At 40.6% G+C, this 23,323-nt stretch overlaps 1 protein-coding gene across 1 annotated transcript in view; it reads right to left on the bottom strand.

Moving 5' to 3' along the window:
• Positions 1 to 3,922: 3,922 nt before the first annotated feature.
• LOC113524962 (collagen alpha-1(XI) chain) overlaps positions 3,923 to 23,323 on the bottom strand; it is a 34,202-nt gene continuing 14,801 nt past the window's right edge. The window contains exons 14-53 of the mRNA XM_053227561.1: positions 23,159 to 23,203; positions 22,113 to 22,166; positions 21,243 to 21,350; positions 21,107 to 21,160; positions 20,871 to 20,924; positions 20,012 to 20,056; positions 19,825 to 19,878; positions 19,680 to 19,724; positions 19,535 to 19,588; positions 19,148 to 19,201; positions 18,812 to 18,865; positions 18,063 to 18,170; positions 17,827 to 17,916; positions 17,195 to 17,248; positions 16,904 to 17,011; positions 16,385 to 16,492; positions 16,244 to 16,297; positions 16,019 to 16,072; positions 15,315 to 15,422; positions 13,445 to 13,498; positions 13,299 to 13,352; positions 13,123 to 13,176; positions 12,694 to 12,747; positions 11,886 to 11,993; positions 11,415 to 11,468; positions 9,940 to 9,993; positions 9,688 to 9,741; positions 9,287 to 9,340; positions 9,039 to 9,146; positions 8,874 to 8,927; positions 8,624 to 8,677; positions 7,812 to 7,919; positions 7,666 to 7,719; positions 7,531 to 7,566; positions 7,022 to 7,075; positions 6,586 to 6,838; positions 6,283 to 6,395; positions 6,131 to 6,199; positions 5,708 to 5,941; positions 3,923 to 5,454 (exon numbers count right to left, since the gene is read on the bottom strand). Of these exons, the coding sequence (XP_053083536.1) occupies positions 5,308 to 5,454; positions 5,708 to 5,941; positions 6,131 to 6,199; positions 6,283 to 6,395; positions 6,586 to 6,838; positions 7,022 to 7,075; positions 7,531 to 7,566; positions 7,666 to 7,719; positions 7,812 to 7,919; positions 8,624 to 8,677; positions 8,874 to 8,927; positions 9,039 to 9,146; positions 9,287 to 9,340; positions 9,688 to 9,741; positions 9,940 to 9,993; positions 11,415 to 11,468; positions 11,886 to 11,993; positions 12,694 to 12,747; positions 13,123 to 13,176; positions 13,299 to 13,352; positions 13,445 to 13,498; positions 15,315 to 15,422; positions 16,019 to 16,072; positions 16,244 to 16,297; positions 16,385 to 16,492; positions 16,904 to 17,011; positions 17,195 to 17,248; positions 17,827 to 17,916; positions 18,063 to 18,170; positions 18,812 to 18,865; positions 19,148 to 19,201; positions 19,535 to 19,588; positions 19,680 to 19,724; positions 19,825 to 19,878; positions 20,012 to 20,056; positions 20,871 to 20,924; positions 21,107 to 21,160; positions 21,243 to 21,350; positions 22,113 to 22,166; positions 23,159 to 23,203 (3,129 nt within the window). The 3' untranslated portion in view covers positions 3,923 to 5,307. The remainder of the gene's footprint in view (positions 5,455 to 5,707; positions 5,942 to 6,130; positions 6,200 to 6,282; positions 6,396 to 6,585; positions 6,839 to 7,021; positions 7,076 to 7,530; positions 7,567 to 7,665; positions 7,720 to 7,811; positions 7,920 to 8,623; positions 8,678 to 8,873; positions 8,928 to 9,038; positions 9,147 to 9,286; positions 9,341 to 9,687; positions 9,742 to 9,939; positions 9,994 to 11,414; positions 11,469 to 11,885; positions 11,994 to 12,693; positions 12,748 to 13,122; positions 13,177 to 13,298; positions 13,353 to 13,444; positions 13,499 to 15,314; positions 15,423 to 16,018; positions 16,073 to 16,243; positions 16,298 to 16,384; positions 16,493 to 16,903; positions 17,012 to 17,194; positions 17,249 to 17,826; positions 17,917 to 18,062; positions 18,171 to 18,811; positions 18,866 to 19,147; positions 19,202 to 19,534; positions 19,589 to 19,679; positions 19,725 to 19,824; positions 19,879 to 20,011; positions 20,057 to 20,870; positions 20,925 to 21,106; positions 21,161 to 21,242; positions 21,351 to 22,112; positions 22,167 to 23,158; positions 23,204 to 23,323) is intronic.

Below are 23,323 nucleotides of genomic sequence, written 5' to 3'. Positions count from 1 at the left end.
GCATCTCAGTCTCTATTACTGTGTGCAGGAACATCTAATCTTCTTAAACGCTCAGGATTCAGAAGTGAAGAATGAAAAGTTCACCTCGAAGCCCTACCTCGAAGTACGCCACTCTGTGTAAGCCTCTCGCTCGCCTCCAGTCGTCGCTGGAATAATTCTGCCAAACGACAAATTCACAGCCTCGGACATCCTTGGAGTTTTCATAACGCTCCATAACTGCAGGAAACACTGGATTTTCTAAAAGAGTTTTCTGCACAGTGTTTATTATCATCTGGAAGAAAAAGTGGAGCTCTGAGTGAGCAGCGTGCTGATCCACCGCTCCGGCTCTCACGATCGATGAAGTTAATTAGCTGTGGAATTGCAGCTACATCACAATGTGATTCTGCAGTGTTCAATCATCACTTTTACACACACACACACACACACACACACACACACACACTTCAAGAAATAGAGCTGTATGGATACACACACGGCCCTGATTATGATTAGCGAGCTATCGATTAGCCTTACGCATCTCCATCATCTAGCGGTTCATCAGGATGAAGTCATGAAAAAAAAAAAACTAACCTTTTTATTTATCAATTTCAATTCAATAACTACATTTAACATTTAAAACTGTACTTTTGATGAGCTCAGTGTGATAAATGAGGTGTAGTAGAGTTCTCTTAACTGCCATTTTTGGCGTGAAAGTCTGATGACTGAATCTGATGAATTAAATCTGATGAATTAAATCTGATGAATTGAGGACTTCTGGTCATCTCTGTTTGTCTTTAGGTGAGATGGTGATTTCTGGATCTTTGATGATGATGATGATGCTCTTTGTTTAGTAAAGTTAGCGAGGTTAGCGAGTGTTTTAGCTCGGGTTTTAGCTCAGGTCCCTTCAGCTGTAGTTGTTGTGTTTCCGAGTCTCTCATGTTCCTCTTATGACTCTCCAGCACCATGACGTCCTCCTCCTCAGGGTCGGCTCCCTCTCAGACACCTGCTCGACAGATTATTCCTGATGTTCTGGCGTTCCTGATACTCATCTCTCTGCTTCCACTTCAGTTCTCCTGCTCCTTTGGTGTTTCCTGTTGGACTTCTTCAGTGTTTGTCTTTCCTCGCTTTTTCTTCTTGAGGGAATTCTGAATGTTCCTGAAGATGTGAGTGTGTAATTTCAGTGACAAACTTTAATTTATTTCATTTTCTTATCCTCATCTGTTCATTTATTGGTCATCTTGTGTCTCTTCTGTAGAAACGTCTTGGTTCTGTAAGTGTGTATCAGTAAAACGCAGCCTGTTGGGGTGAATCCACACTTTCAGGACACATTTACAACTGCAAATGATTTTGGGATTCCACCTGATTTCAGGTTACGTGGTCACATTCCCACCTTTAAAGTGTAAAGATCTTGTACTTTGTTAGTGGATGGAGATCAGCAGGTCAGTGGGAAAATGTCTTACAACAACAAGATAACACACCACTTTCACTAACTAACCTTTATTACCTTACTACCCTTACCTTATATCTTTACATTAACTAACCACTTTATCTTACATCTTACCTTAGCTCTAGTACCTTACTTCACCTTCCCACTGTCCTTTATCTAACTCACCTTAACCTACCACCTCACCTTACTTTACCACCTGATCATTACCACTACAAACTACTCACCTTAACCTACCACCTCACCTTACTTTACCACCTTAACCTACCACCTCACCTTACTTTACCACCTGACCATTACCACTATAGACTACTCACTTTAACCTACCACCTCACCTTACTTTACCACCTTAACCTACCACCTCACCTTACTTTACCACCTGACCATTATCACTATAAACTACTCACCTTAACCTACCACCTCACCTTACTTTACCACCTGACCATTACCACTATAGACTACTCACCTTAACCTACCACCTGACCTTACTTTACCACCTGACCATTACCACTATAGACTACTCACCTTAACCTACCACCTGAGCACTGTACATTACCTTACACCTTCACATACCCACTGTCCTTTATCTACCTCACCTTAAAGCCTTACCTTAGCTACTTATTTTAACCTTTCCCTAACCCTAACTTTAACTTTCTTTACTTTATTCTATCTTGGTTTAATGTCTTACCCCTTTACCTTTCTTGCTTTACCTGTTTACTCTCTCACCACCTTTATTTTACACCACAGAACCTCTTTACTCTTTACCTCTCAACTCTGTGCTTCAGTACCATCTAGTTTACTGAATTAACCTTCTCTAATATACTTTACTTACTGTTGTAACTTAACTTACTGAACCTTACTACTTTACATTACTACCTAATCCTCCCTCACTATCTGACTTCACTTTATTATCCTAATTTTACTTCCTCGCCATCTTATCTACCTGCCTTCACCTCACCTCACCTCTCCTCACCAACCTCACCTCTCCTCACCAACCTCACCTCTCCTCACCTCACCTCTCCTCACCAACCTCACCTCTCCTCACCTCTCCTCACCAACCTCACCTCTCCTCACCAACCTCACCTCACCTCTCCTCACCAACCTCACCTCACCTCACCTCTCCTCACCAACCTCACCTCTCCTCACCTCTCCTCACCAACCTCACCTCTCCTCACCAACCTCACCTCTCCTCACCTCTCCTCACCAACCTCACCTCTCCTCACCAACCTCACCTCACCTCTCCTCACCAACCTCACCTCTCCTCACCAACCTCACCTCACCTCTCCTCACCAACCTCACCTCACCTCTCCTCACCAACCTCACCTCTCCTCACCTCTCCTCTCCTCACCAACCTCACCTCTCCTCACCAACCTCACCTCTCCTCACCTCTCCTCACCTCTCCTCACCAACCTCACCTCTCCTCACCAACCTCACCTCTCCTCACCTCACCTCTCCTCACCAACCTGTCCTCTCCTCGCCTCACCTCTCCTCACCAACCTCACCTCTCCTCACCAACCTCTCCTCACCTCTCCTCACCAACCTCACCTCATCTCTCCTCACCAACCTCACCTCTCCTCACCAACCTCACCTCTCCTCACCTCTCCTCACCTCTCCTCACCAACCTCACCTCTCCTCACCAACCTCACCTCTCCTCACCTCACCTCTCCTCACCAACCTGTCCTCTCCTCGCCTCACCTCTCCTCACCAACCTCACCTCTCCTCACCAACCTCTCCTCACCTCTCCTCACCAACCTCACCTCATCTCTCCTCACCAACCTCACCTCTCCTCACCAACCTCACCTCTCCTCACCAACCTCACCTCTCCTCACCTCTCCTCACCTCTCCTCACCAACCTCACCTCTCCTCACCTCTCCTCACCAACCTCACCTCTCCTCTCCTCTCCTCACCAACCTCACCTCTCCTCACCTCTCCTCACCAACCTCACCTCTCCTCACCTTTCCTCTCCTCTCCTCTCCTCACCTCTCCTCACCCACCTCTCCTCTCCTCACCCACCTCTCCTCTCCTCACCTCTCCTCACCTTTCCCTCTCCTCTCCTCTCCTCACCTCTCCTCACCCACCTCTCCTCTCCTCTCCTCACCCACCTCTCCTCTCCCACCTCTCCTCTCCTCACCTCTCCTCACCCACCTCTCCTCTCCTCTCCTCACCCACCTCTCCTCACCTCTCCTCACCCACCTCTCCTCTCCTCTCCTCTCCTCACCTCTCCTCTCCTCTCCTCTCCTCACCTTTCCTCACCTCTCCTCACCTCACGTTAACTCTCCTCTCCTCTCCTCTCCTCTCCTCACCTCTCCTCACCTCTCCTCTCCTCACCTCTCCTCTCCTCTCCTCTCCTCTCCTCTCCTCTCCTCTCCTCACCTCATGTTAACTCTCCTCTCCTCACCTCACCTATTATTACATATATTCCGGCATCAAAAATAATTATTTTTGGGCAGCAAAAATAACAAAAACGTACTCAAGCACCGTGATTGAATAGAAACTAACTACATCGTACCAATCATTTATTCCAAGTTTTACATAAATTATAGAAGAAGAAAAGTACACAAGTGTGTCAAATTTTAAATGCCTATAGTCATGTATTTGGAGGGAACCGAGGACATGAACACATCTGCAAACGATATTCAGACAAAGACAGAAAAGCAAATAAAACAAAACCACATCGTACCACAGAAGCTTAAATACGAAGCGCAGGAACGTAGTTTCAGTTTTTAAACTTCAAACAGAAACTCGGATAAAGAAATGCAAATACAGAGAGCAAAATGTGGAAATTAAAATGTGTAATTAAAGAGCTGTTTAACATGTTTCCCTTCCACTTAGAGTTGAGGTATAAAAAAAAGAGTTTGAGTCTGATATAAACGCTCTCGTTTCGTCACTGTCGCATCATCAGACGTCTGATTACCACAGCATTAACGCTACCACTTACAAAATAACACATTAGTGGGAAATGAAAGTAAAATCTGCTATTCTACAGATTTTAAATCTTAAAATTACTCCTTCACAATCCATAGAAGACGGATAAATCTCCTCTTTGTCTAAAAGTGGTCAATATTTACAGTAGGGCTGCTTTTTAATGCTGATTTTAATCACGCTGTAACACGACAAGTGTTTTAAAGTAAAAAAAAAAATAGATATCTAGACTGAAGAAATCTCTCTATAGTCATCAAATGAAAGACATGCAAGATTCTGCAGGAAAGCTGATTCAAAAAGACATTATTGTACAAAATTATAATTACAGTTATAGTTTTTAAAAAAAATGCACTTTCTATAGCACCGTTAGATTTAATTTTTTTCTTTTATATATCAAGAGCGAATCAAAACACCTGGAGGAAGAATAAAGAAACGAAAAGGAAGAAAGGGAAGTGGAATTGGGATTAGGATTAGGATTAGGACTGGGATTGGGATTGGGAGTAAATTCCAATACTGGAATTGGAATATAATATTGGGATTAAAATTAGGGACTGGGTTTAGGATGGGAGATTAAAACAGGAATTAAGATTACGATGAGGTCTAACAGCAGGAATAGAAATAAAATATCAGGATTAGAAGTTAATTTTTATAGTGGGATTAAAACTGGGTCAGGGGAAGAAGTGGAGTTGGTGGAACAGAGGAAAACAGAGGAATCCATTTCTTTTTTTTTTTTTAAGTTTGAAAGTGCACCGTTATTCACCAGTTCATGTCTTTTCTTCATGTTGGTCCCCGGATTGCTGGCCTCAGTCTCGTCATTTCGGCCCCACAAGGGCGATGAACATTCTCATGATGATAACACAGTCTTTATTGGCCAGCAAGTGTGTGTGTATGTGTGTGTGTGTGTGTGGCAGCCGTCCACGCGTCCCGAAGCGTCCCAGCTCGACCAGGCTGAAGGAAGGCTGTTACCCGAGGAAGCAGACAGGGCCGACCTCGAAGCCGAATCTCTGGTTGGGATCTCCGAAATCGTTCAGCATGACGTCGATGATGGGCACCTGGTCGAGGCGCGGAGTGTTAATCTCCAACACGGTTCTAGCGTAGCCCTGCTTTAGCTGAAAACACATAAAGAGAGGAGATTTTATCAGAACCAGCATCCATGTCACATGATGTTTCATTAGCTTTGCCTGCTTTCACGTTTCCATCCTGTAATGCAGATGAAATAAAGTAACTGGTGAGGAGGTTGTTTGTCTTCACTGTGGAACTATTTCCATGTTCAGAAATCTGCTGTGAGTAAAAACACCAGCAGCAGAACCAGTGATGATTTATTTTAGACGCTGCTCTGGTAACCGGCGCTGATGTTCTTACCGAGCAGGCGTCGTACACGGCCTTGATGAAGGGGTTGTTGTCGTGTGACATCTCTTCGTCGTTGGAGCCGAGGAAGCGCAGCGCTTTGTTGTAGTTGTCGGCTTTAGCATCGAACCAGGCGACGGATTGGTGGCAGATGTAGGTGAAGTTCTGTCTCGCTGCAGAACTCAGCAACTTGAGGAAGGTCATCTGGACGCCGCTGATGGAACTCTCCTCTACATCCACGTACGAGAGCTATCACAGAAACGAACATTAGAGAGATAAGCTGAGGAGGAGCTGATGCTGGTGTCCATATTAGTTTTATATTAATAATAGTGCAGAAAGATATCGCAGTTAAGTTACATCTGTGTCCTAAAACGCAGCAGGAAGATGTCAGATGTTAACATCGACTCATCACAGAGAAGACTTTAAACCCAGACTTACGATTTTACCGCGCTTGAATTCGCTAAACCACGTCCCTGGAGACTCTTTCGGCCAGTTGGATATTCTAACCTGTTTAGAGAAAGAATGAGAGTTTATCACATACTGAGCACAAAGTGAGTTTAACCCTTAAGCTTTAGGGATTAATTACTCACCCCTGAGGACTTTTTATCAGGAAAGATACACGTCTCTCCTCCGGCTGTAAAGTTACAGTAAACCTTAAAGGAGTCTCCTTTACAGCCCATGTTAGGGTCGATCCAATATTCACCTAAAACACAAAACCTAATTTCAGACGCTGAAGACGTTCTTTACAGTCATTTACTAACACATGAGGAGTTTAAGGTCTGAATCTGTGAATCTGAGAATGTCTCATCATGCTGTACTGTCAGAGCAATAAATCATCCCATCCCTCGTCTGCTATTCATCTACAAGGTTTTTTCAGAACGTTTGAGTCGCACCGTCGGGGAAGTCGGGCTGGCTGAGCTGCAGGTCTTTACAGGTCCGGGCCGGATTGTCCTGCGTGCCCAGAGGGAACTTCATACGCTCGATGTCCAGCTTCAGGTTATTGAGCGAGCCGTAGACTTCATCCATTCCCTCCGTTCCCTCTAAACCGTAATCCAGCATGGCCTCGTCAGCCTGGACGTCTGAAGAACGCTTCGACTTCTTGGACATCTGGATGGGCAGCGGCTGGATCATGTCACCTGGAGGACCCTGAAATAACCACGATTAGATATTCCTCAGTACATCTACAGCAAAGCTTTCATGATCAGTCCTGTTGTTCAACCAAGCACACACAATCAGTTTAAACACTGTTCCATCATTAACACGGTATTTTAACCTGAACACATCAGAAATGATATAAACGATGCAATTACAAGTGAGTATGTGACTTACAGGAGGACCAGGAGGGCCGATCAAACCGGGTTCTCCTTTCTGACCCGCTGGACCCTTTAAAAGCACATTTATTACTTTATTAAACACTTTTAAACAGTGACAAAGCTCACACAACTATTCATTTCAATTAAAATCTCAATCTCGCACAAAACTCGAACTATTTTGCTACAACTGTAAATACACACGCACGTGTACGTGAGATAAAGATTAAATTAAATTAAAAACTGAGAAAAGATTTTAAAAACAAAGTGTGTGAATTTTAGTGCTGCATCCAATGGTTATTTGTATAACGTATATATTTTGTTCATGACTGTAGCTAAACAGAAGCACAGAGCTATATTTCTATTAAATAATGTCAGAAGCGGACAGGATTTAGGGTTAAACACGCTGCACTTCTGTCCGACGCTCTCCGACTCCCTGACGTTATAATATAAGATATAAATATAAATTCTGATCTACAGATTTTAATTTAAAATGACATAAACAGCTTAAACAGGCTCAAGACTCACACTCGTTCCTTTAGATCCTTTTTGTCCTTGGGCTCCCTTATAGAAAGAGTACAGGAGAGAAAATCAGTCACATGATCAAAGAATAATATAAATAAGAGAATATTATAATGCAGTAATGGAGAGAATTAAACTTACAGGAATTCCAGGAGGACCAGGAGGACCAAGAGGACCGGAAGTACCAACAGCACCCTGAGATCAGAGGAATGACAGCATTATTCAAAACTAGGCAGAGGTGTGTGTGTGTGTGTGTGTGTGTGTGTGTGTGAGATGTATTCACTTACAGGATCACCTTTGCCTCCAGCTGTTCCCTGAGATCCAGGTAAACCTCGGTCTCCTTTCTCACCTGGTTCTCCTGGAGGCCCGATCAGACCAATCAGACCAGGATGACCCTGAAAACCACAAACACACGCTAACACTCAACATGTAACGACTTCAACATCAACTATAGCATTCATTTTTAAATTCACTTTCATTTTCCAAATGTTTATTCAAATACACTTTCTCTACTTTATTCAACTGATTAAATACATATTCATTTACAGTTCTGTGCAAAAGCCTCAGGCACGTGTAAAGAAATGCTGTAGAGTAAAGACACCTTCAAAAATAACGAAATGTTTCTACATTTTAAAAAATCCTATAAAGAGCAGTAAACAGTAATAAATGAAACAAAGTCAGTATTTAATGTGACGATCCTTCACTTTAAAATAAATAAAGCAGTATCTGAGGTGCAGTGTGTGCAGTTTTATAAGGAAATGAGCTGGAAGTGTTACTGAGCATCTTGCAGAAGCAGCCACAGTTCTTCTGGAGACTTTGACTGTCGACTCGCTTCTTATTTCTGCAGCGAAACCCAGCGGGGGGGTGCCAAGACTTTTGCACAGTACTGTAGTTCTATTTTATATAGATATATTACATATACTGTACATTCACTTTGTAATTAAATCAGAATTAAACAGGAAACTGTATATCTCTGCATAACTTTATACATCGTTTTATACGTCATCCATGAACTGAGCCAAAACATTCATATATTCTCTTAATTTATTTATTTTTTTAATGTTATATATTTGGTATAACTGTGTAAAACACACTTTACCTTTTCACCTTTAGAACCAGGGTCACCTTTCAACCCGGGGAGCCCAGGAGGACCCTAAACACACAAGACGGTCACATGACCAGCGGAACGATTATAGAACAACAATCCTTATTAAACTCTATATAATATGAAGTCTTTTACTCAATGCTGAAGTAATGAGTGTTCATTTACATCAGTAATAATAAATCAAATAATTCTGAGATGTAGTTTTATGTTAAATGATGTGAACATGTATAAACGTGTCTCTCACCAGTGGACCCGGCGGACCGTCTTTACCCCCTACACCAGGAGATCCTTGTTCACCCTGTAATGATGTCATAAGTGTCCATTACAAAGTCAAACACTCAGAGTTTAAAAACATGAATTAGATTTAGAAATGTTCTGATTTAGTGCCTTGAGTCAACAGGAAACTTACTACAGGACCAGGAATTCCTCTCAGACCCTCAGCACCAGGCTTTCCAGGGGGCCCTTGAGGTCCAACAGGCCCGGTTTTCCCGGATGGTCCTTCAGCTCCGGCTTCACCCTGCAGGACAGAGGACAGAAAATACATCGCTGTGGCTGATGATTATTCCACACACACACACACACACACACACACACACACACACACACAGATTCAGTGTGTGAACATGTATATTCCGTGTTACACTGTTCGGTTTTTACCTTAGAACCTTTTTCTCCCTGTTTGCCTTCGGCTCCTGTCCGTCCGATCGGACCCTGAATCACAAAGCACACAAATATATTAAAGTGAAATATAAACACTAATAATAAATCAGATCAGTCTTTTTATTTTAATTATGAATTTATTTCTAGATAATCATTAAGTTTACTTATTTTAATAATTTTTTTATGTATTTCTAGAGTGTGTTAAAATATTTTCTTTTTACCTTATAGACCAATTTATCTATTTTTTTGATTGATTTCTGTGTTTAATTTTTTAAAAATCTATTTACATTTTTTTCCCACTATTTAAGGCTGTAATTAACAATAAAATCCACTTCCTGTTTAAAACTCAGGCCTGTGAATGATGTTTAAATGAGATTCAGTGTGTATCAGTGACTCACTCTCTTTCCTGGAGGTCCAGGAGGTCCAGCTTCACCTGATGGACCCGGGGGTCCCTGCAGAGACACACACACACACACACAGACACACACAGACACACACAGACACACACAGACACACACACACACAGACACACACACACACAGACACACACAGACACATCACATCACTGCATCCTGTAATCATGTCTTCTAACGAGCAGCATCCTGTAACTGTTTAGAAAATACAGCAGAAGTAAATGGAACGTGACGAACCTGCTGACCGGCTTCTCCGTTTTCTCCTTTATCTCCAGGAAGACCGTCGAGTCCCTGAGAAACACACAACACTTTACACTCTACACACACAACACTTTACACTCTACACACACACACAACGCTTTACACTCTACACACACAACACTTTACACTCTACACACACACACACACAAAACACTTTACACTCTACACACACACACACAACACTTTACACTCTACACACACACACAACACACAACACTTTACACTCTACACACACACAACACTTTACACTCTACACACACACACACACAAAACACTTTACACTCTACACACACACACACACAAAACACTTTACACTCTACACACACACACACAACACTTTACACTCTACACACACACACAACACACAACACTTTACACTCTACACACACACAACACTTTACACTCTACACACACAACACTTTACACTCTACACACACACACACACAACACTTTACACTCTACACACACAACACTTTACACTCTACACACACACACACACAAAACACTTTACACTCTACACACACACACACACACACAACACTTTACACTCTACACACACACACACACACAACACTTTACACTCTACACACACACACAACACTTTACACTCTACACACACACACAACACTTTACACTCTACACACACACACACACAACACTTTACACTCTACACACACACAACACTTTACACTCTACACACACAACACTTTACACTCTACACACGCACACACACAACACTTTACACTCTACACACACAACACTTTACACTCTACACACACACAACACTTTACACTCTACACACACACACACACAACACTTTACACTCTACACACACAACACTTTACACTCTACACACACACACAACACTTTACACTTTACACACACACACACACAACACTTTACACTCTACACACACAACACTTTACACTCTACACACACAACACTTTACACTCTACACACACAACACTTTACACTCTACACACACACACACAACACTTTACACTCTACACACACACACACAACACTTTACACTCTACACACACACACACACACAACACTTTACACTCTACACACACAACACTTTACACTCTACACACACACACACAACACTTTACACTCTACACACACACAACACTTTACACTTTACACACACAACACTTTACACTCTACACACAACACTTTACACTCTACACACACAACACTTTACACTCTACACACACACACACACACACACAAAACACTTTACACCCTACACACACACACACAGACACACCCCACTTTACACTCTACACTCACACACACACACACCAAACACTTCACACACCACACACACAACACTTTACACTCTACACACTCAGATACACATTATTCAATTCAGTACACACGTCATCATCTCTGCTGCTCTCACTCCACTCTTATTTAACATTTTAATAGTTTATTATTCAACTTACAGCAGCACCGGGCTCACCAGGAGGACCGGGGTCTCCAGGAAAGCCAGCAGGTCCCTGGGCAAGAAAGATCAGCGTTACATCAGTGTTAAGTCTGTGTTCATCATTCAATGTTAAGTCTGTGTTCATCATTCAGTGTTAAGTCCGTGTTAATACAGTGTTAAGTCAGCGTTAAGTCCGTGTTAAGTCCGTGTTAATACAGTGTTAAGTCCGTGTTAAGTCAGTGTTAAGTCAGCGTTAAGTCAGCGTTAAGTCCGTGTTAATACAGTGTTAAGTCCGTGTTAAGTCCGTGTTAATACAGTGTTAAGTCCGTGTTAATACAGTGTTAAGTCCGTGTTAAGTCCGTGTTAAGTCCGCGTTAAGTCCGTGTTAAGTCCGTGTTAAGTCCGTGTTAAGTCCGCGTTAAGTCCGTGTTAAGTCAGTGTTAAGTCCGTGTTAAGTCAGTGTTAAGTCAGCGTTGTCTCTCTCACTCACAGGGTTTCCTTTGGGACCGTCGTCTCCAGGCGGTCCTCGTGCTCCTGCGGGTCCGGCAGCTCCGGGTGGTCCCGTCTCTCCTTTCTCACCCACTTCACCTTTCAGACCCTAAAAACACCACAACATCACTGTCACATTCATACTCCATACTGCTGATCCACTTCTACTAATACATTTATATCATTATTAAATAAAAGTCTACACATAACAAATACACCAAATAAATTATTATAAAATATTACAGTGCAAAATAAAAACTAATAATTCTTCTTCTTCTCATTATTATTATTACTGCTGTTCATGCTATTCCTGTTATTTTTCACTACTTACTGACAGCCTCATTTTATTTTCATTATTTTACAAACCTTTTAATTATTTAATCTGTAGCGTAGAATTGATTTTATTCTGTATTTATCTTCATCTTTTTACTTTTATTTTATCTCTGTGCATTTTATTACTTTTTATTACCGAATTTTTACCGCTTGATTGCGGCGCTGTGAGCGATCATCACTTCACTTTTAAATATGCTGAGATATTGTTCAAATAATTAAAATGATACAAGAATATTGAATATATAATATTTTAATCCAATAAATAAATATTATGAACCATAACAAATGAATAATAATATAAATCTAATACTAATAACAATAATAATGATTATTAATAATAAGCTAATTACAGTCCTTGCCGTTGTGTTCCCTTACTGTCAATTATATTCATGTGTGTTTTGTTTTCTAAAAACACCACACACACACACACACATACGCACATATACACACACACACACACACACACACACACTTACCATTGAACCGGTCTCTCCGGGAGGTCCTGGATTTCCCGCGTCACCCGGCTCACCCTAAAAATAATCGGATTCTCTGTGAGGCTTTATAGAAATATCTCCAGTATTCATGCAGAGGAACTGATGTGTGTTGATGTGTGTTGATGTGTGTTACACGTTGTATGTTGATGCGTGGTGTATGTATGTTGTATGTTAATGTGTGTTCCACGTTGATGTATGTTGTATGTTGATGTATGTTAATGTGTGTTGTATGTGTGTTGCATGTTGATGTGTGTTGTATGTATGTTGTATGTTGATGTGTGTTACACGTTGTATGTTGATGTGTGTTGTATGTGTGTTGTACGTTGATGTGTGTTGTATGTGTGTTGTATGTATTAGTGCACATCAGATCTCTGTTCTCAGTAAACTGGCCTTAAACAGAATAATTCTGACCTTTTCTCCGTTTCCTCCCATAGAGCCGATACCACCAGGAGGTCCCTGAGCACCCTGTTAACAAAAACACAACATTGCTCTGAAATCTCGCACTAATCACTGAGATATTCCACAATCAGTAGTGAGCTTTATATCAGGAACACGTGCAGGTGGACGTGTGGAGCTGAAACACTCACGTCTGCTCCGCTGGGACCCTGAGGACCTCTCGGGCCTGGAGGACCAGGAGGACCCTGTTACCCGTCAGGAACAAAAAACACAACATTTAATAAAAAATTAACAAACAATAAGTAATTAAATTTGGCGAAGAGAGTCAGAAACTAACCATCGCACCGACGTCACCAGTCTCTCCCTTCTCGCCTGGAGGTCCTGGTAATCCCTGAAAGCGCAGAGATTGTGTTGATTTAAATGTACAAACATTTACACAAACATAACAACATTAGTTACACTTGTGAAAGTTACAATAAAGAACCAAGCAACAGTCAAAGACCTTTACAACAAATATACACATTTCCACAAGATGACTTTTCAATTTATGTTGTGTAGTATCTTGTGTGTTGTATGTTGTATGCTGTGTGTAGTATGTTGTGTGCTGTGTGTAGTATGTTGTGTGCTGTATGTTGTATGCTGTGTGTAGTATGTTGTGTGCTGTATGTTGTGTGTAGCATGTTGTGTGCTGTGTGTTCTTTGTTGTGTGTAGTACATTGTGTGTAGTGTGTTGTGTGCTGTGTGTAGTATGTTGTGTGTAGTATGTTGTGTGCTGTGTGTTTTGTGCTGTGTGTAGTATGTTGTGTGCTGTGGGTAGTATGTTGTGTGCTCTTTGTTGTATGTTGTGTGCTCTTCGTTGTGTGTAGTGTGTTGTGTGTAGTATGTTGTGTGCTCTTTGTTGAATGCTGTGTGTAGTATGCTGTGTGTAGTGTGTTGTGTGCTGTGTGTAGTATGCTGTGTGTAGTGTGTTGTGTGTAGTGTGTAGTATGTTGTGTGTAGTGTTGTGTGCTGTGTGTAGTATGTTGTGTGTAGTATGTTGTGTGTATTATGTTGTGTGCTGTGTGCTCTTTGTTGTGTGTAGTATGTTGTGTGTTGTGTGCTGTGTGTTGTGTGCTCTTTGTTGTATGTTGTGTGTAGTATGCTGTGTGTTGTGTGTAGTATGCTGTGTGTAGTATGTTGTGTGTTGTGTGTAGTATGTTGTGGGATGTGTGTTGTGTGCTGTGTGTAGTGTGTTGTGTGCTGTGTGTAGTATGTTGTGTGTATTATGTTGTATGCTGTGTGCTCTTTGTTGTGTGTAGTATGTTGTGTGCTGTGTGTAGTATGTTGTGTTTAGTGTGTTGTGTGCTGTGTGTAGTATGTTGTGTGTTGTGTGTAGTATCTTGTGTGTTGTGTGCTGTATGTTGTGTGCTGTGTGTAGTATGTTGTGGGCTGTGTATTGTGTGCTGTGTGTAGTATGTTGTGTGTAGTGTGTTGTGTGTTGTGTGCTGTGTGTAGTATGTTGTGTGTAGTGTGTTGTGTGTAGTATCTTGTGTGTTGTGTGCTGTATGTTGTGTGCTGTGTGTAGTATGTTGTGGGCTGTGTATTGTGTGCTGTGTGTAGTATGTTGTGTGTAGTGTGTTGTGTGCTGTGTGTAGTATGTTTTGTGCTGTGTGTAGTATGTTGTGGGCTGTGTATTGTGTGCTGTGTGTAGTATGTTGTGTGTAGTATGTTGTGTGTAGTATGTTGTGTGTTGTGTGCTGTATGTTGTATGCTGTGTGTAGTAAGTTGTGTGTATTATGTTGTGTGCTGTATGTTGTGTGCTTTGTTGTATGCTGTGTGCTCTTTGTTGTGTGTAGTATGTTGTGTGCTGTGTGTAGTATGTTGTGTGCTGTGTGTTGTGTGCTGTGTGTAGTATGTAGTGTGTTGTGTGCTGTGTGCTCTTTGTTGTGTGTAGTGTGTTGTGTGCTGTGTGCTCTTTGTTGTGTGTAGTGTGCTGTGTGCTCTTTGTTGTGTGTAGTGTGTTGTGTGTTGTGTGCTGTGTGTAGTATGTTGTGTGCTGTGTGCTCTTTGTTGTGTGTAGTATGCTGTGTGTTGTGTGTAGTATGTTGTGTGCTGTGTGTAGTATGCTGTGTGCTGTGTGTAGTATGTAGTGTGTAGTGTGCTGTGTGTAGTATGTTGTGTGTAGTGTGTAGTGTGTTGTGTGTTGTACGGGGATGTGGAGTGTGTACCTGTAGGCCGACGGGTCCTGGCAGTCCGGGGAATCCTCGAGGTCCTTCGTCTCCTTTCTGGCCGAACATTCCCTGCTGACCTCGTGGACCAGCTTCACCATCAGTGCCCTGAGAAACACACACACACACGCACACACAAACACACACACAAACACACACACACGCACACACACACGCACACACACGCACACACACAAACACACAAACACACAAACACACACACAAATCAGTCTCCACTGATCTTTTATTCTTTACCTACAAAAACGTGTTCTGATTTAGTCACAGCTATTTTCCATCCTATGATCTGCATCTGTCCTTCTCACACATCACAGATTCAGCACTGAGCTCAGAAACGAGAGATAAACAGGGCAGATGCACACGTCAGTGAACTCTGAGCACACGCAGAGCACACGTTTCCAGAGCTCCTGAAGGTAGAACATCACAGGAGTAAAGTCTTCCAGGATCCGTTCAGCTCCTAACATTAGTTCATTAGGGATAAATTCACATATTTACAATATATTCTGAATCCATTTATTTCTCTAAAGCTGCTTTGTGGCAGTGTTCATTGTTATTATACACATAAAACTGAACTGAATCGAATTAGGGACAAAATGAAGACTTGAGCAATAACTCTACAGCGCATTATGATTATGAGTGTATTACGTGTGTGTGTGTGTGTGTGTGTGTGTGTGTGTGATACTCACAGCAGGACCTGGATTGCCAACTGGACCTTGAAGACCAACTGGACCAGAAGGACCCTAATAATAATAATAATAATAATAATTATAATAATTATAATAATAATAATTGAAGAATTGGAACAGAGCACTGTTCTAATTAGACATTGTTATTTGAACTTTAATACTAATTATTTGAGGATTTTATTATTTTTTTAAATTATTTGTGTAATAATTACAGCAGATACTCACCGATTCACCCTTGTCCCCTTTGCTTCCCTTCTGTCCCGGTTCTCCGACTTCTCCCTTTAAATCAGAGCACATGTTCACGTGTTAAACAGAACAAGATGTCTCGTGAACTGAGGAAATGTGGTGCAGAGAAGCTGAAGTTACCTTATCACCGTCCTCTCCAGGTGGTCCCTGAGGTCCTGCAGGTCCAGGAAGTCCGACTGGACCCTGAATACCATCACGGCCGGCGGGTCCAGAAGGACCTTTCTCACCCTAAACATTCACGACACATTCCACATCTCAGAACACAGATATTTATTTCTCTGATCAGTCTCTCCATCAGTGTGGTGACACTGTGACACGTCGGGGGGAATGTAACCCGTGAGGCACTGAGGATAGACACGGAGTTAACAGCATGCGCCTGAATCTCACTGTGTTTCTAATATAATATCTTTACACACATATAAAGCCTTATGATGGTCCAAATGATGTGTAAGTGTGTGTGGAGTTAGGATTCGGTGTGAGAAAAGTCATAGACGTTTATAAATCTGAAAGTTGACTACTAACAATGCAGCTAGTAAAATGTTTTTTTTATAGTAGTATTACATTTCTTCTGAATAAATCAGATTTAGAGAATTATACGATACTCCATATAAAATCAGAATAAACACGCCGCCGCCTTACCGGACCACCTTTCTCTCCAGCAGGTCCCGGGAGTCCTTGAGGTCCGTTTCGTCCCGGTACTCCGATCGGACCGCCGGGTCCAGCACCTCCTCTCTCACCTGGAGATCCCTAAAACATCAACACACACCATGTTCTTCATCATCATCATCATCATCACACTGAGCTGTGTTCACTGCTTCCTCACAGTAGTGTTTATTTTTAATATAATTATTTACTCATTACTGTAATAATGCTATAATTATTTATATTTATATTTATATTTGGGTGTTTAGTGTCCTCTAATGGACTTACGATGGGACCCGGTGGACCAGGAGGACCTTCACCACCTTTCAGACCTCCTGGACCCTGAAACAGAGAAGCAGGAAGTGTGTGTTTATGTCAATAAAGCGTACACACACTCCTAACTTTCATTACACAACAAATTCACAACTCAGTCTTACAATTTACAGAAATACACAGGAATTATTGAATTTAAATTCTAAATTTCTGATCTTCTCTTCCTTCATGCGCTGATTAATGAACACAGCACCGATGGAAACACTTTGGATTCTGTTTAAAGCAACATCTGAAGTAACGAGACTTTAAATCCTGATTTCCGTCTTGTTCGGATTTCACGTTTGTTTTTTTTTTATCAGTATCAATCGCAAAATTTTCACTTTTCCAGATTGGTATTAGGACAGAATGACTTTTACTGCAGCTAACGATCTGATTTTTAAGTTTTCTGACGTCACCGTGTATACACAGACAGGACAATATTTCTTCTCCCATCTTCAGCCATCATTATTCAAAACTCTTACAGAAATACAGCAGAAAAGTGTGTTATGATGTTCACACGGTGTCTTTAACCTCGTAACTGGGTTTAGAGAAGATTACACATTATTAACATTAAACAAAACTGTTATGATTTATGTTTTTTTTCTTACTGGAGTTCCAGGAAGACCTCTCTGTCCCTGAAAACCTCGGATACCAGGAGGACCGGGCTTTCCAGCAAGACCCTGAGGGCCCGGGTCGCCCTGACGCAGGAATAAAGAATATATTAAAGCTTTGAAGCGCAAGGTTTTATATTCACTTCATGAGAGCAACTCTCACAGAGGCGGACATTTTAACCTTTTATTCTTTGATTAATATAATAATAAAAATTTTGTTTTTTCTTTTTTACCTTTCCACCCTCTTTACCCGCCGCTCCAGGAAGACCTTGCTCTCCGGGCGGTCCCGGGGATCCGGGGTGTCCTCTCTCACCCACAGGTCCGGTTTCTCCTGTAGAACCCTTTCACACCAAACACACAAACCGGGTTACAATTACATACTCATTATTAATAATAATAATAATAATAATGACGATAAGAAAAAGAATATTATATATATTAATGTTTATTCTTTACCTATGTAATGGAAATGTCAGCAACACAACATATGCTCTATTATTATTTATATAATATACTTAATTTTATAAATGCATCTAAATTTTTATATGTAAACACACCAATTAATATCAACTTAAATACTGTTAAAATATTAAGAATATTTTAAATGTAAAAATATATAAAATATATATAAAATCTAAAAATGTTTTTAAAAATATGTTTAAATATTGTTTGATTACTATTGCTCATTTAAAATAAGTAAATTAAACACTAAAAAAAATCATCTTTTAAAAATTATTATTATTATTATATTTTTAAAAGTTTATTATTTAAAATTCCTAAATAAACTTATTTGTTTGTTTATTTATAATTTTTGATATTTCCCATATATTTTTTAAAATTTATTTTCCTATAGTTTTTTTATTATTTCTTTTCCAAGCATTTTTATTTTGCAGGAAGAAGTTAATAAAAATAGTTTGTTATATAAACGTATTTTACGTTAGTGTAGACAACAGGCAGATGTAGATGTGGTTGCCGTGGTTACCTGCGGACCCACGACTCCTCCAGGACCAGGGGGACCCGTCTTCCCTTGGAAACCCTTTTAGTCACAAATAAATTCAGATATTAAAGTAGATTTCACACCAAAAACACGAGCAAGATAACTTCTATATCATGATTTGTTATGAGCTAACGTTTAGCACAAACATAACATGCTAGCAAGTACGCTACTAAGCACTGCTAGGCTAAATGCAGGCTAATGTTAGCTAACAGGATTAGCTTCAGATTGAGGACAAAAACGGATGTTTATGCAAAACTACAAGGACAAACTGTGTCAGTGAACACAACATTTTGATTTGCGTTAAAGTGGAAGGTGACGTACGGTTTCTCCTCGCTGTCCTGGGTGTCCCGGCAGTCCGTCTTTACCAGGGGGTCCCTGTGAACACGCACATCATCATTAGCATAACTAATTAACTAGCGCTTTCTTCACACCGAGCGAGAGTTAGCATCAACTGCTGTTTTCTTTCTTCTACATAACTGGAGTCAAATTCAGCTTGCTAACTAACTGCTAATGCTAACAAGCTAGTTTTGCTAATTAACGAAATGCAAAGAAAATAATAAATCTTCTTGTTGATGTGATTCTCAACATTTATTATGTACTTTTGATTCTCAGAGTTATAACAGTTTGCTAACTAGTCAGCTAGCTAAATGACTAGCATGCTAACTTGTTAGCACAGTGATGTAATTATAAATGTTTTAAATCACTTACAGGTGGACCTTTAGGTCCCGGCAACCCAACGGGCCCCTGTGGTCCTTGAGGTCCCTGAAGAAAAAATAAATAAATAAATAATTAAGAAGTTTGTTTGAAAGATAAATGGCAGCGTAAATCCTGCAGTGATGGTGAAGGCGCTCACTCGTTCTCCAGGACCTCCGGCGGCACCGTCGTGTCCCGACGTTCCCTGTGAGGGAGAATAAAGTCACACAATCCTGCGTTAAGTAATTCAAATAAACTAATAAATAAAAAAATGACAGTTCTGAGAGTTTGGTTAATATTCTGACCTTCGCTCCTGGTTTTCCCGTCGGTCCTCTCGCTCCTCGGCTACCACGAGGTCCCTGAGACACACCATCACCATCATTAGCGTTAGCTGCTATCAAACCTAGCCACAGAGCTACAGTGATTTAAACATGTTCTATGTGTGTGTGTGTGTGTGTGTGTGTGTGTGTGTGTGTGTGTGTGTGTGTGTACCGTCGGACCGCGCTGTCCCCTTGGCCCTGCTTTACCAGCCAGTCCCTACACACAATAAAACACTCGATTAGGACCAGGACGAACCCCACAGCCCTCAGCCGAGCTTCATCCGCTCCGCGCAGCTGCGCTTCATTCATTTACACAACAGTGAAGTTTTCCACATTTCAGTGTCTTTCACACAGGAACCAAAATGTCTAACGTTAAATAAACAGCTACAGCATGAAGAAGAACAAGAGAAATAAAATTAAAAGCTGAAACATATTAAACTGTGTAACAATCATTATTTTAAAATCAGTACCAGGACATGCTAAAGTATAGCGTTATAACTAAAGCGTTATTCTTAATTTCATTTTATTATAGTCCAGGAAAGAGCGCAATAATTAAAATCACTAATTAAAGCTTTATAATTAATCTTTATAATTAAATTCTAAATTCTGTTTAATGTTCAATCCTCTGACTTTCCAATGTCATGTGACTTTCCAGTGTCATGTGACCATAAGTTTTCACTTTTCTGGATTTTTTTTCATTTTATTTAATCATTATTATTATTATTCATTTATTTTATTTATTTATTTATTTTTTTTACTGAGAATTTCTCTTTTATGAGAGTTAAAACCCAAACACGCCACCTGCTTCGCTTTTTCTCTTCACTTGTACGTGTTTATCTGTTGCACGTCTCTGTCTCGCTCATGTCATCGCATCAGCTCCTGTATTTTCATTTTATTTTATTTTAGTGAGCAGCGAGTCTCTTTACTCTCCTCACCTTCTTATTTCAGCATTTCATAACAGTGCATTTAATTTTAAACCTTGAACTGTTTTATTTGTGTGTTTATAATTTGTGCACGTTGATAAGACGTACCCTTGTTCCTTTCTCTCCACTGGCTCCAGCAGCACCGGCGAAACCAGTAGAACCCTGAGGAACGGTGAAGAATTGGAGAACATGGAGACACACACTTAATTTACATCAGTGATGGTGTTTAAGCCTAAAGAGTGAACAGGTTTGGTTTGGAACTGATGATGATGATGGTGGTGATGATGATGATGATGATGGTGATGATGATGATGATGATGCTCAGGTGTGTGTGATGGTTTTACCTTTGGACCCTGTCGTCCAGGATATCCAGGTAATCCAGGAACTCCCAGTTTACCCTACACACACACACACACACACACTCTTTAAGCTTCATATATAATCACAGAAACACACTCGTTTATGGAGAGAAATGTTTACCTTTTCTCCAGCCAGTCCCATGGGTCCAGATTCTCCAGTTGGTCCGGATTTTCCCTTCGGTCCCTCCGGTCCGTCTTCTCCCCGCAGTCCGATTACTCCGGGCTCTCCCTGAAAAAATATAAAATAAATAAATAAATAAATTCTCTTCTAAATCTTCTTCTTGGTGTGAGCGCCGGTGAGATAACGAGGTCATGTGATCAGCAGCTCTCGGTTAGTTACACAGAGGGATTGTGGGATTGCACGCGCTTTATCGTGACACTTTTTTTTCCACTCGATCACGAGCGTGACGTCCGTGACGTCCGTATTGCGCCGGCAGCAATTTAACATCCTGACATCGTGTTTGTGACGTGAATCAGACCGACACGGAAAGACGGAGCTCTGATTCCTGCACTGAGACGCCTCGGCTGATCGCACACGTTTATAACGTAGTTATTACACCACACACTGTAAACACGCGGAACAACACGGCTGTGATCTACAGAGCCTTGTGTCTCTGTCACCCTCTAGTGGCTGCAGGATGAAACAGCAGCCTGACACTCATCACGCCCGTGTCCTGTTCTCAAAAGCTTCTCTTCACATCACAGTCTCTCCAGAAGAAGGTGATGTAGATGCTCAGTATTTATTAAATCATGAACACACACACACACACACACACACACACACACTATCGACATGTTTTTCACATGGACAGTTGAGGAGTGTGACTCACATCTGAACAGATCCCATCGACGGTCAGTAAAACATAAATAAATAAAGTGTTGGATTTCTGTACTTTATAACGATAACATGAAGCTTTCTGTTTAGAAATTCCTACATGGATTACAAAAGTGTATTGTGTATTGTGTGGAACTTTATATGAACATCACTCACTTTGTCCCCTTTGAGTCCCATATCACCTTTAAACCCTGGGAAACCATCTTCACCCTGCAAAGCACAGAATTACAGCATTTATTTATTTTTAGGAGACTTCTGATCCTGATTTTTCCCCAGTTTTACTCATTATCATTTACCACCACTAGCTATCTTTCCTCCATCACACTGCAGCTACACACACAGAAGGCAGAAAGCTAGCAGCGTCCTCTCACACAAAATAAATAAACTAATGAAAAACTACATGTAAATCATGAATTCTCATTACTGTATTCATTCATTATTTCTGCAGTTTTAAAAATAAAATCAGCACATTCTTCACGCTGCACCTGTTAATGCAGAACAGCAGCACAATGCTGACATCTAGTGGTGAGAAATGGTCATAATAATAATAATAATAATAATAATAATAATAATAATAACAACAACAGCAGGTCATAAAGTTTTTAATAAAACATGATTTATCTGTAATAGTTTTATCATTTACATGCTTAAGATCACTTTACAAGTCACTAAAATACAAAAAGATTTGTTAATAATTAAAATGTGTCAATAAAAATAAAAAAATTCTAATTTATTTCTGAAAGTAATATACTGAGAGAAAAACCTCATAATATAATCTTATTTACAAACGTTTAAAAAAAAAAATTATTAAGAATATTTTCAGTGTTATAATCTGATCGCATTTAAAGTAAACAGTGACACCTGGTGGTCAGGAGCCTTTATTACCAAACACTCACGTGATTACGTTATTACTCTAAAGTTATTACATTATTACTGAAATGCTCGTGCTTATAACAGCTCTATAACAGAACAGAGCAGTTAAATAAGAGCTGATTTAGAGGCAGTGGGTCAAAACTACAGAATCACTGAATAGTCACTAATATGACACACGATATGGACGAATTTTAAAAAACAATCTTTAAGCTTCTTATAAGAATCACTCGGCTCGTTATTATCAGCACTTTGCAGTTATCGGTTTTACTGCTTCATAAACTGATTAAATAAAGAACACAGTAAAATATCGGAAGCTGAAGAACACCTACCTTTTCTCCTTTACCGCCTTTTAACCCACGAACTCCTTCAGCTCCCTAAACAACACACACACACACACACACACACACACACACAGATATTACATACACATTAATATATTTCAGAACTCTTTATCTTTGACTCTTTTCCTCTTAACATGTTTATCTGCAGTTTTT

This window comes from Pangasianodon hypophthalmus, chromosome 21 (genome assembly GCF_027358585.1).
Source record: "Pangasianodon hypophthalmus isolate fPanHyp1 chromosome 21, fPanHyp1.pri, whole genome shotgun sequence".
NCBI lineage: Eukaryota > Metazoa > Chordata > Actinopteri > Siluriformes > Pangasiidae > Pangasianodon > Pangasianodon hypophthalmus.
The sequence above is the reverse complement of the archived record's forward strand: the minus strand, read 5'-3'. Positions and strand labels throughout refer to the sequence as shown.